At 41.4% G+C, this 14097-nt stretch overlaps 1 protein-coding gene across 5 annotated transcripts in view; it reads right to left on the bottom strand.

Moving 5' to 3' along the window:
* Positions 1-512: 512 nt before the first annotated feature.
* Positions 513-14097, bottom strand: part of PDGFA (platelet derived growth factor subunit A) — a 36390-nt gene continuing 22805 nt past the window's right edge. For 3 of the 5 annotated variants that reach the window (XR_008452409.1, XR_008452410.1, XM_054080412.1), the window contains one exon: positions 9064-14012. Coding sequence is in view for 2 of the 5 variants with exons in the window: in XM_054080411.1 (XP_053936386.1) it covers positions 8904-9037 (134 nt within the window). In the remaining 3 variants the exon portion in view is untranslated. Of the gene's footprint in view, positions 2785-8863; positions 9038-9063; positions 14013-14097 lie in introns of those variants that run through there. The other 2 variants (XM_054080411.1, XM_054080413.1) reach the window with 2 other exon arrangements.

The raw sequence follows: 14097 nt of genomic DNA, 5'->3' as shown, positions 1-14097 counted from the left end.
TGATAAAAATGAGCCTTTATTTTTTTAATTCTTACTTCCATTACCTGGATTCTGTGTTTGTCAGAGCAACAAAATATAGCTTCCTTGATAGGCGGCAAATCTGAAAACCATCCTGCAAATGGCATAACACAAAAACCCCTACAAAAAAAGGGAAAGCTATAAAATTTGAGAGGCGACGAGGCTTTCAGAAGTGCCAGTTTCCCAGTGCAATGGCTGGAAGGGTGGCCTGGCCTGGCGGCAGTTCAATCATTTTGTAACGAAGGACAAATACTTTCAACATCCTGAGAAAGAGGGCGGGAGGGGGGAGAGAGGGGGAAGGGGGGCACGGCTCCCTTGCTTTCCCTCCTCCTGCTATTCTTTCTCCTCCCTCCCCCCACCCCTTGGATTTTCAATAGACCTTTAGTGTTTCCATCAAAGGCTTTTACCATTCATCCTCCCTTCTGGTGCCTGCCTTCCACCTGTCTATCCATCACAGCCCCAACCCAGGTCCCCTTTCCCCCCCCTTTTGCTATTTTTCATGTGGTGGGATTTGTTTATAAGCTTCTGTATTACCTAAGACCGAAGGGAGGAGGCTGCTGAGAGGAAAGTGAGAAAGCAGGATTAAGGAGTAATAATTCAGCTTCGTTGCATTTCCATCTGAACGGTCATAAAATGTGCAAATCCCGTTCCTGGGAATTTCATTTCAGAAGCCTTCCCTGCCTTTCCCCTTCCTGTGCCCTCTCTCTCCCTCTCAACGCAAAAACAAGGATCAGAAAAGACGCTTATAACGCCACAGACACCAAAGCCACGACGTGTGCGCTGGTGGAGAGAAGGCTCCTGCCAGCACGTGTGCAGGGCAGACACTTCAGATGTGGCTGCAAACTGCAGACAAAGGGGTGGAAGCAGCAGGAATTGAATCCAGCACGACAGGAGTTAGCAGAGAAAGGCCATTTAATACGACAGCTCGCAACACCACCAGCTATAATTAATTAGCCCGGGCAAAAAATAAAAATAAACTTTCCAAGCCTGTTCGCTCTGTAAGAAAATGGTACAGAAATACATGTGATTCAGACCCCGTAAGCTCAAAGAGTTCCTACCATCTCTTTTTAGCTCATCTACCATCTCTTTTTAGCTCATCTACCATCTCTTTTCAGCTCATCTACCATCACAAGGCACCAAAACGGGCACAGGCTCACTTTCTGGATCCCAGAGATACACCAACAATCCATCTTTGATCAACCTGCCAGACAGAAGAAGGACCACTGCCATATACAGGTCAATGAAGCTGTGTCACTGATTCAAGCAGAGGTCAGAATGGCTGGATGTGGCCTCCATGCACCCTTGTTCCCTCAACAAACACACTCAGAACAGCAAGTAGAGCTAAAAAAGGGAGTATCCCTTAACCTGTCCCCAGTCCCAAAGAGCCCACAAACCTTTTCTTGGTGGAACTTCACGTTGCGCCTGCTAGACCCGTCAACAGCTGGCAGCTTTCTTCCACTTACAGATGCATCTTGGAGAATACCAAGGATCACCCAACAGGTAGCTCATGTCAAAATAAGTTGCTTTGATTGATATTTATTATTTTTTAAATAAAATGAGAAAAGATTGAATTGGTTGCCCATCAGCAGCTCAGTTCTTTGGCAATACATTGGACAGTTTGAGCATACATATGACAAAATAATATTCACTTACTTGCAGTAGCAGTTTGCTATAAACTCAGTCCATCAAGGATTTATAGTTCTAGCAGCAGAGAGATATATAAAATGAGAAGCCCTTTCATCCTTAAACTGCTCTGCGGTCTGGTCAAGTTGATGAAAGTCATTGTTTCTAAGGCCAGAGGGGAGCAGGAGTTCATTCAGCCAGTTCAGCTAGGAGGAGGTGTGCAAACTGGGTCCAAAGACAAGAGGAGGGTCAGAGAAACAGCAGAGCAGCCCTCGAACAGTCAAACAGAAATCCTTAATGATGTTAGCCTTGCTCTGCAGGCTGGAAGGGAGCAGTATTTCCACCAACTGAATGATCTCAACTCTTTGGCTTCCCTGAGGGCACTGCAACAGGACAGACTGAGATCGCTCACCAGTCACTCTCAGATGTTTGTGTTCTTCCCACCCACCAGCAGCCTCGAACCTGAGCATGTCTTTGGCACAGCAGGTGGTGCTTAATCCCATGGAGGGCCAGCCCAAAGACAAGATTAGCAGAAGAATTTGTTTTCATTAAAATCCAGCCTACCATTACCATCCTATCTGATGGTGAGGATTTAAAATGCGCATGTCCAGCTATTCCAGCAGCTCTGTTTCTGCAGGGAAAGGGCAGTTCAGCAACCTGCCTCTTCACTTTCTAATGTCTTTCTTTCTTTCAAGCAAGTAACCAAGACAGACACAGTGAGGAATGTTAAATGCACCTCCTCCTGGAGAATTTTGCCAGCAAGGTCAATGGAACTGTGATTTTGCTTTTATTATGTTTCTTTTCACTGTAGAACTGGTCTGATTTTCCTCTCAGAGAAATTTTTTTCATGGGCTCATGAAAAAAAAAACCAAAAAAACACAACAAAACAGAAAGAGACATACAAATAAACACTAATATGTACAGGAAAAATACAAACCTTAGCACCATGCACTCCCCTCATTATTAGACAAAGGTTGGGAAGGGTTCACAAGTGTAAAATGCTCATGTGAATTATGAGATATTACTGCTCAGTTTTCTTTCAAGTCGTGGGCTGGAAACAGATGGTGGCTGTAGCATTTATGACGGCACAACATGTTACTGCAAGCCCAGCCATCATCTCTCTCTCCCTCCTCAAAAATGCAGCTGCAAAGAAAGTTGTGGAAAATCACATTAGTAGTCTCTTCCACCACACAGTTTTCCAGCCCTTTATCCCTGGATATGGACAGAGACATCTTGTATCCCAGTAAGAATACTCTTCTAATCCCTGTCCTGAACAGTTACCACTGAGTGGCTTATTTAACAGCTAATTAAAATGTGGGGTTTGTCAGCATTGCAAAAAAAAACGCCTCCAGAAAGCAGGTCCTTAAAGTCAGAGCAGATGCCACGTGACCCCAAGCACTCCATAAGGGAAACACTCCGAAAGAAACTATCAGACCGTCCTTCAGCTGTTTATTATTTAAACATTCAGTTCAGGCCAAGCAGGTTGATTTATAGAGAAGCAGAGAGACATCCGACATTTGCAACAGCATCTTTGGTTACTTAGAAGTCCAAATCTCACTTTCAAGCATGAGTAGAAACTTTCACAACAGCAAACGCCTCCTGATTTTCAAAGACAGCTTTCCAGTGCCCACAAGTTTAGAAGTGTATGGATGCCTAAAAATACAAAGAGCAATAATCCAATATTTAACTATCTGGCTGATATCGAAGGAAAAAAAATGCTCAGACTTCACTACACATGTGCTGTAGACCTGATGCCAATGTCTTGCTGCCTAAAACACGCTGAGACACACAGCAAAGGCGTCCTTATGATCTGAGTGAACCGCAAGAGCTGGGATGCGGATCTATCCCCTGTGGTAGAGGACAGGAAGGTAACCAGCACGTGTGCAGCACCCTACACATGAGAGAGGTGCACCCAACACTGGCTGCTGCTAGCTTGGGGCCAGCGCGTCCGGACTTGAAACCACAAGCTGCGTCTGGGACGCAACCATCGAAGGGCCTGCTCGCACCAGGGAGATCTTTAAATAGCAGAAAACAGTTGTCATGTGTAGGATCTCTGGGTGCTTTACAAATATGAACTATTCCTGTTTCACAATACTCCTGAGAGCATCAACTCACTAACAGTAAATCCACTAACTTGGGATTCAGGCCCCCATCCAAATCCAGGATTTTAGGATTACTTCTTCAGTTGAGTTAATTAAGAGTCTGCCAAATATTAACTTTCCTGACAAGTGTCACTGGTAAATCTGAGTATCCATTTTGCTATTCTCACTTTGCTGGCCTCACTACTTGATTAAGGACATCAGCACCAATGTTGACACGTTCATCATTAGTCACACAGCTGTGCTCCTCCTGTCCCCACTGCATCTAGATATATGCAATACAGTATTTCCGCCTTCCAGGGTGCAGAAGAGGGCAACTGAAAACAAGATAGACTTTTACCATTCCCTTAATCACTTTCCACAGCTAAACAAGGAAGTTGCTATAGAAAATCCATAGCGTACACAAATGAAACATTAAAAAGCCTTTTCCTAGAGGTAGAATCTTTCCAGGTGATATGACCATACCCATCCACTGTGTAACTATCGTAACTGAAAAAGCCCTGAGATCTTTCCTCTAAGACAGAGAAAGTGCCATTTTTTTCCTTTGGAAATCTCATCCTGCAGAATTCATTAGTATCCAAAGCAACAATGTACTTCCTGTAAGTAATGAGCTATAAAGTGCATTAGAACTTTCCACTTCTGGTTTTATCTTTTCCTGATCTAGCCTGAAAACTCTTTTGAAGTTGCTCAAAGTGTTCTTCACGTACGCTTGTTTTAGGAAATACCAGATCACTATTGGCAAACTTCTCCTCAATTAAGCGAGATAAAGGAATCAAGATTCTATGATCTGCTTAATTTCCCACCTTTTTAAGGTACTAATTTGAGACTTTTTTTTCACTGGCCTTAGAAAAGAAATGTGCTGAAGAAAATAAGGAAGGAAGGGACCTTAGAGGTCCAGAGAGGGCAGGCATTGCTATGGGCTTTCTAATGGAGCTGAGCTTACTGATAGAAAGCTACTGAATAGTTAAAGCTTTCCCTCAATACTATGGATTAGTTTACTGAACGCTCCAGGCAATGCATAAAAGGAAAAGACTAAGTTTACAGGTATTAGCACAGCAGCCTCTTCGGGGCCTCAGCTTGGCAAGCCAATTTAGATCACGCCTAACTTTAAGTACGAGTAACCTCAAAGAAACATCTCCCATGCCTCAAGTTCAGCTTTCCACTGACTCCTTTGCTGAACCATAACTCAGGGGAATGCAGGGAGCTAAGGGGAAACATTTGCACTTGCTAACTCTAGCTGGAAGGTCCCAAAACCCCCATTGGATATGAAGATAGAGCCCAGCCACTCTGGATTGGCCAGTAGGTTCTGCACAACAAATGAATACAAGCTGTTAGGCAAGCTCTTCTGAAGCACAAGTAAGATAAACAGGCATCCCTGAATAAATAGCATCTATCTTGTTTAAAAACAACATTTATGGCCATCAGTGAAGTACACAAGCTGAGCATTAAGCTGCAGGATTCATACATAGCTTGTTGAAGAAATTACTCTATCTGTGACAAATTTCATCTGTCATGCTATGGAAACCCACTGCAGTCAAGGGGAATTCAGATCCTGAATACATTTTTCAGCAGTTTCCTGGCTCCAAGGAGACCTCTGAGCAGCTTACGTTACTGTGAGAGAGTATGGACCAAGAAATGTCTTCACTCCCTAGTGCGTGAGCACAGAGCCCTCGGTCTGCGCAGGATTCTTGCTGTTGAGTAAACACCACATCTCCTCAACAACATAATGCAGCGTGAGACCCTCCCCTGCACAAGGGACATGCTGGCATCTAGGAAACCTCAGCCCTCGAGGTAAGCAGGAAAGAGGAAAACTTGGTGGCAGCCAGGGAGGATGCGTCTTCAGGAAGGAGCACCAGAGCACGAGGAGGCAGATCTTGGCTTCCCTGAAGTGCTGCAGCATCCCTCCCTCCTCCTTTGGCCCCGCACAGCAGGCACAGCTGGGCAATGAGCTCCAGCAGAACAGAGCCCACAGCAGAAAATCTGGCCTTCTGTTCTGAAAATCAGAACTTCCCTGGTCTCCAGCTTAAACCAGCACCACCTTTACACAGAAAAGACATGTAAATACAAAGCTGTAAGACAAAGGCAAAGCTCGGCTGGAGTAAAGGCTTCCCTCTGAAATGTCAGGCTGTCCAAGCAATGAACGAGGCATGCAACAGGCCCTTGAAAAGTCACTGCTGGGAACCACCTGCACCAAACAGCAGAACACGACCCTGAGGCTTGAGTGCCGCTGCCTAGGAAAGGCAGGCAATATTCAACGGCAACATCCCCGCACCAAAATCAGCCTCTCTGCAGAACACAGAGGGGCTTTGAAGCCAACTGAGGTTTATGATCTTGTAAAAATGAGTTTAAATTGGATGCCCAAGTCCATTAGACTGCTGAAAGAAGCCACAGTCAGAGATGACCAGCAGTGCTGGAGGGCTCCTGATACTTCACTGAGGTCTACAAGTTTAAGTTCATCCCCAAAGAGAGCTAAGGCCGCTTGGCACTTCACCCACAGGCCCTCTGTGAACAAAATCTTCTTTCTCGTGGTCCCCAACAGGGAGTATCTTGAATTTATGTCTTGCTTCTCCCCTTGTGAGCAAACAAAACAATTTCTATGAGCAATTCTACCCGCTAATTGCCAAGGAAAAGTCTGGTAACAAATGCTTTGCATTTTTGACAGGTCAGAGGCTTCCCTAAACAAAGTTGCTCGTTTATGTTTTCTAACAGCACATGTCCACATCCGGGGACCTCGGCAAATTCCAGTGTGGATAAGTCTCTGTGGGAAATTGCTTTTCCAGATTTTTTTTCTTGTTTTAACTGCTCCAGGAAATGAGTCTATTTTTACAACAGTAAACAGCAAAATATGAAATCACTATCTACTTCACGGCAAGAGTTTCGGGTCAGTTCTCAGGTAACTGTCATCTCCAGTGAAGTCAACAGAGTTGTATCTATTTATGCAAGTGAGTGATCTGGCCAATTATGTAATTCGTTGATCACTTGCTAGAAGACAGACCTGCCACTGGCCTAAGGAGTGTCCCGTTTTCATATGACTCAAAGTTCATCCAAGCCCTGATGGATTGATAAGTGAAGTATTCAGTTATTATGGTCTGTAAAGATGATCATTAACTGCTGAAAGATTTAAGCATGAGCATTTGCTATGAACACCGACTTTGTCGCTGAATGACCATTATATGTAGTATATTTCCTGAATTCTTTTTTCACCTGCCAAATAAACCAGGGTGGGATTTTCAGAAATGTTAGAAGTGTCTTTCTTCTACTAATTTGTGACTGCTTTCAAGAATCAAGATGTTTTCAAAATCCCCAGGGGCATTTTAAGCACTGTGGGCCCAACTGAAGGTTTGGGTGCTTCTCGGTTTTGCATACCTGATCTTAACAGCTACTCTCAATTTCAAAGATGGACAGTAAAATCAGTTGCCTGCATTATGCAAGATCAAAGATAGTACGTAGAGGCCAAAGCACCAGGTATGATCTTGGGAAGATGAGTGTACAACCCTTGTTACAAACTTAGTTCCTTCTTTCCCAGTTTGAAGGACTCCTCCAGTCTTCATACATAGACTTCTTTTCTGCTGAAGCACACAAGTCAGCCTTTCTATGCATATGTATCTAAGATCCCAAAAGACATCTGGCATGCACAATGAAAATTTTTAGATACTAAAAGCTCAAACCAAGTTAGATTCGACTGCTTGCTAATGAGTCAAATACTATAATGATTGGATTCCCCTCTAAGGGAAGATGTAACACTGGCAAAATGTGACACTGAAACCTTCAGCAACAGAAATTCTGTCACCTGGATGTTGCCAGAATTTCATCTATTGATTATGAACAAGGCTAAGAATTAGCACTTCCTTAGTTTTGTGTCAGAACTACGTATTCTTGACTTTATGCATAAGTCAAATGCTCACGAAATGTCACCCAAGACACTAGCATACAGAAAACAAACTTAGAGACAGTATCTAAGGAAAACAGTACCTAACCTATGACTTGTTCTTTGATTTACAACCATGATTGCAGGCCCCACCTCACAGTCATATGCTATGATAATAGGCAGCAGTTCAACAAGAATCAGCCATAGCTTTTTACACGTTGCTTCAGCACATAATTCAGCCTGATGCAGCAAATAACTGGAATGACTGAAAGGACAGGTAACATTCCACAACTGGCAAATGAATAATCAAGTTTTCGATCATGCTAATTTTATTTTCTAATTCCCTTTTATTTTCCCTAAACTAGAAGTTGCCGTATTTCACGCTAAACTTGCTCTCATCACTTTTTCTCATCTCAAATTTGTCTGTTATGGGTACGACTGTGTGTTTTCAAATTACATTCTCTGAAGTACCCAAACAGATAATCTTAAATGGGCTCACTGCTATTACTAACTGCAATCCTGAATCCACCCATGCCGGAATAGTACTTTTCCAAAAAGAACCAATATATATTTCAAAATGGCAACCACCATGGGAGCAGACGAGAGTTGAATTCTCCCAGCTGGTTCTCTACTTGTAGATTCTATTCTTGTTACTTCATTTTTGGGGTTGCTTACAACATACTTCAACACTCCAAGAGCATGTAGGACCACATCCCACAACTGGGATTGTATGTCAAGAAGGCACACCGTACTCAAAAAGAGTAATAAAGCATCAACTCTGCTCCATTTGCCTGAGGTCAATGGGATGTTTGTCCAAAGTTACGAGCGTGCTTAGGCACTAGCTCAAAGAAGGGCAAACACAGGCACCTCTTAAAGTGCTTTTCCACATTAGGGCCTGGGAAAAAATCAGGATTGGGCCCATGTTAAAAACAGTTCCCCTAGGAAATATTACCCACACCATAAAAGGAATGAATGACACTGAACTGAAGGGAACTACAATGAAAATTGCCTACTGAATTTTTGTAAATTCCCATAAAATCTGAGTCTTGATCTGTTCTGTGCGCATAATTTTCACTGTAAGTCACGAAAGGTTGACTTCTTAGAGATGCAGGAAATGACTAGGTCACGATAGCATAAAAGGCTGCATATCTGCATAGCAGAAAGCTGGATTTTCATCAGTCATTACATTCTCTTGACAACAGCAGAGGTTTTTGATCATATATCCTATGCACAGTAATTAGGCAAAATTACTTACCCTCAATCTTTTCAGTATTTAGCTCTAAGGGTGCAAAGATTCATTCTTGGAAAGGAAAGATGGTCGTGTGATTTAGGGCACTGGATGAGCACTCAGATCTGAGTCCTATCCCTGGTTCTGCCATAACCTGGCTGTGTGACCTTGCACAGTCATTTCTCCATGCCTCGGTCTCACCTAAAATGGGATGACAATAGTTCTTTATTTCAGAGGAGGTATGAGTACAAGTCAGTTCCAGGCTGCGCCGCAGAGACGCTACAGCAAAGAGCAGCACAAAAAAAAGCTCAGACATGGAATAATACCTTGCTTTTAAAATGTGGCAAAACACACAGTAATTAAATGAAATAATAAGTACAGAACAGGCTGATTCTTGAGGAATGCAACATTGATAGGCTTCTCTCTGTTACCTGAATTAAAGCAAATTTAAGTGGGATTCTTATGAGTTTAAACAGCTTTTACCCTACTGTTTCTGAGATGTGCCAGTACTAGAAGCCGTGTGTTAGAAACACCAAGAAAATTACTTCACTGAAGAGCTCCATTTCATTTCCTTTTTAAAGCAACCATGATCTCCAGCCCAAGAGAGGGTCAGATAAATATTCAGGTATAAGATTTTTAAAGCTATGGAAGGAGCCTACATACATTATTTCCTTCAAATTACAGTAAAATATGAGCATGCAAAGCTGAGGTAGCTTTGAAACTTCATCTTTGCTTTTGGGTACACTTTCAAATGAAATTATACACAGGGTCACGGATCTTAATTGAACCGTCAGATGTCTGGAATAGCTTCAACACCACTTCATTCCACAGTTACACTGTTGCTGGAATCGGACAGAGCTTTAGCAGGGAGCATTCAGGAATGAATATTTTTCCAAATGCAAAGATGAACCTTCTTCTCTCCACAAACATATGTCTATATAACAGCATTTGTCTTTCATGTAGGGGTCATTTATGGGCCTACAGGCCTGGGAGACAGGATCTTGGGGTACATGCCTGGATAAAGCAATTGATTTGGAGATGGGGTGGATCAAAGGCTGTTGTGGCAAGCAGGAGGAGAAAAAATAGATATATGAGACAGAACCTAAGAAGGGGAAATCATTTTGGAGAGACAGAAACAGAGGGATGCAAAAGTCAGGCAGAGAACAGCTAGAAAGCAGACTACAGAAAGGCAACACGGACCCAAGGTAGACCACTAAAAGAACCTTGTAGCTGGAATGCTGAAGCCCATTGAGGGAGGAGACCCATGAGATACAGTTCAAAACAGAGTAAAAAGCCTAAGCTCAACGATAAAGAAGTGCTGGAGCAGCCCAGAAACCTCCGGGAGTTGCTCCAGGAGAGGAGCAACTTGCCTGTAGTCAATGTGCACTATCTAATAAAGCAGATGTCAAGCAGGATGGAGGACAGGAGAAAAGGAAAGCAAACTGGTATATAATCGTTGATTTCACTCAACAAAAGCAACTGAAGGGCATCTCTGGAAAGATGAAACACAGAATTAAAAGTATGCAATTTACTAGAGAATCAGCAACCATGCACCCTATTGTAACACTCAGATTTTTTGGGGGCAGTTCACTACACATACTTTCTGACCAGAAAAGTCTTCAAAAAGGATGAAATCAGACCAACAACTTTTGAATCTCTGGACAGAGGAAGCGACTGCAGAATGTAAAACAGAAAAAAGCTTTACCCCAGAATTTTTACCTAGCACGTGCAAGGACAAAACCAACAAGGTGGTAAAGGAGTGCATGGAAATGTGACTTATAACTATCACCTTCAACTCCTTCATTTAGTCCCCTACTGACCCCCCGCTCCACCAGTAACAGAGATGTCAATCAGATATCTTACTGCTCCGATTGCTCACACCCTTCCCTGTAACAGTCCAAATGTTGCACTTTAAAAGCCCAGATGGACTCCACTTCCAGCAGAGAGCAGAAGAAGATATGACACAGCATTCACAAATGCACAGAGAACTGTTTAATTTACAGCCACAATGGTGAAACAAACCATTTCAGAGCTTGGACATTCAAAGTTAAGTCTGACACTCATTCTTATATTCACTTATTGTGCTTAAGTATTAGAGAACACAGGATTACATTAACAGTACAGGACAATCTGAGATCCCTGCAGGATCGAGTAGTGAAAGGGATGAGCAAGAATGAGGGACCAGCCCCTCAAGTGGTGTAAGCTGGTACAGCTCCATTGCAGGCAACGGAGCGATGGTGATTTACACCAGCTGAGGATATGGCCCTTGAAATGTCCAACTTAACTTTGAATTAATGTCTCCTGTGTCACAACCTTTAACGTTACCATTCCTTCTGGTTGTATCTGCCACCCTGAGGAAGGACTAATACCATAGCCTGTAGCGTTCACAAGGCTGGCGGGGAGTATCTCGGCTGGACTACAGCAAATGACACTCTCACATTTTAAAAACCGTGGACTGGATCCTCATCTGATGTAAATTAGCTTAGGGGTGGCTGAAGTCAAGAACATTTGCCAATTTATACTAGCTGAGAATATAGCCCTGAGATTTTTGCGTTTTCTGCTGCGTGCCATATAAACACTGTGCTTGAGAACAAAGACTCGTGTGCGTTTCATTTCTGGTAACAAAATTAACTCGAGACTACAAGTCTCAAACAAACAACTACTGGAAAAGACTTCATTCAGTCTTCATTCTCTCCTGGTTTTCTGAATTTGGCATAACACATTTAATTGCTGGCACCAATAAAATGCATGCCTTTCGGTTTACTTTTTTCTCCAAGACATCAATAGAGGGCCAGACTCACTCGTGATGTAAATCAGCAGAGCTCCATTATACTCAATGGAGTAACTCCAGGGAAGCTGGCCCACAGATCCAAACACAACCTTCTTATGCCAGTGCAACCACAGGATTCTCAAGAAGTTGTTTTGCAAATTATTCCACTGAAGTGACTTTGATATCCTTTCATACCTACACAGTGTCTGAGTGGGTCACATCATGCTTTTCATCTACATGATTTTAATGGATATATGTTTGGTTTTTTTTTCATTAGATATCTTTTAGACAAAAAAAAAGAAACGGAGCAACATTATTGGCATCCCACTGAAACATAAATATATAAATTACATTTTATACACTTTTTTTTTTAAACGCAGACACATACATTCATGTGCATAACATTGTGAACAGTACACTTAGTGGAAAACAAGCACAGACAATCTTAGCTAAATGCATTTCCAGTTTTGGTGCTCAACAAATACACTGGGAAAATGATCACAAAATAGAACGGTGACTAACTCTATCTCTGCATTAGCATCTGAAGCCAATAATGCCTGTTAGCTGACATTGCTTTGTTCGGTTGAAATTGGATGTAGCTACAGGAACAGGAGGGGAACGTTTGAACTATATTTAAAGAAATGGAAAAGTTAAAAATCTCTCTCTCTCATTATTTTCAGGTTCTGCAGTTCATTCACATTTGAAGATAGTTTTTGAGTGGAAACACTGTCTTCAAGACACACTTTTTTTGTTGTTCCGAACTAAGAAAACTCTTTCATCTTTTTGTAGACGTTTCACAAATAAAAGAATCCAGTAGTTCATTATACATATCCAATGTGATCATCCAACTCAAACAAAGGGTACATAATCCAAACTACTGGGGTGGGGCACTGGTTTGGGCCAAGCGAGTAGCCATGTCATATCTGGCACAGCCCTACGTTTCCAAAGCAGTACAGAAGGATTTAGCCATGTGGCTCCCACTGCAATCCGTGGGGAACTGAACATTTAATCCTTTGGCACTTTGAAAACACAGGAGCTGGTGCCAGAGTATTTTATCTGCCCTGCTATAGTTAAAATAGATTTGATGTTATTTGGGCTATTCTACTACAAAAATATGACCACAAAATGCACTTTTTTTCTTTTTTTCTTTTTTTTTTTTTTTTTTTTGGTTCAAGAAAACATAGCAGGCTTTCTCAGGTATATAAAACTGTTAATTTTTAGATAAAAATACAAACTTCACCTTTACAAAAACACATATTTCTGTTGAATACACATAAAGCATAACATTTTACCAAAAATAAAGAATTTTAGGTTTTGTTCAAATATTTGCAGCAAGGTAGTTCCCATGCCACCATGACATTGTACAATGCAGATACAAGAATTTGTACATTTCACACAGCTCCAACATGTGAAATAGAAGTATCTGTATACTGATAAGAATGACAATTGCTAACACAATATCAATAGTAGGCAACTGGCATAAGTCTTAAAGGAAAAAAAAAAAAGGATTTTTGCATGGATATCCTATGATTTGTTTACGCACATCTCTTTTTTTCTTTTTATGTAATGTTTTAAATTACGGGGAGATCGGGGAACATAAACCAAGAAATATCTAGAAAATTATGCATAGGTATACCATTTTTATTTTAATACATCTCATTAGTTTGCATCCCACTAGGAGAAATACCATAATATTTTGTGTTCTGCTTATTGTTATACCAGTCTTTTATATGTGTTATTGGCAAATGTAGTCCAAGAGATAATAAAAAGCTAGGCAAAGAGTAAAAAGAAAACTTAATAATCACTTTATGGTGTAAAAAAAAAAAAAAAAAATCCACTTAAGGCTCCCCAGTAGGTTTTTTTTTGTATAGACTTTTAAAACACCACCAAGTAAGGATGTATTGTTCTATAGTGTTTGCGTGGCATTTGATCATTTCATACATTCCTGCTTTTTTTGTGCCTGAAGTCCATCAGTGTCCATCCATCTTCATCAAGAACGCAGGCACATTTCTTGACGTAAAGCACCGTTGACTGCTCTGACAGAAATCCACTATTCACTTAGATTTTTGTCATGTTTTTGAGTACTTTTGGTATCCTCCATTCATTCAACTGTCTTTTTTTTTCTTTTCTGTTTTTCTTTCTTTCATTTTTTTTCTTTTTTGGACAGGGAAGCTTCCTATTGTTTCACAGAGTGCTACAATACTTGCTTTGATGTCACATTAAACAAATGTACATTGTCTCTTTGTTCTCATTAAAGTGTTCTTTTGAGCCAGTTTTTTGACATAGGAGAACAAATAACGTATACAGTCAATAAGCACCATACATAGTAGGTTCAGGAATGTAACAAACCATGTACATCCATGTCCCAGAGAGAAGTTTTTTTTCTAGCTTATTTTCACCTTACATCTGCAGGAGAGAAAAAAGATACAATAACTCTATGATTAGAATCAAAGGTCCTATCTGCTAAGTAGATGACTTAAAAATAATAAAA

The sequence above is a fragment of the Cuculus canorus genome, chromosome 15 (genome assembly GCF_017976375.1).
Source record: "Cuculus canorus isolate bCucCan1 chromosome 15, bCucCan1.pri, whole genome shotgun sequence".
NCBI lineage: Eukaryota > Metazoa > Chordata > Aves > Cuculiformes > Cuculidae > Cuculus > Cuculus canorus.
This window is presented reverse-complemented; position numbering and strand designations above follow the sequence as displayed.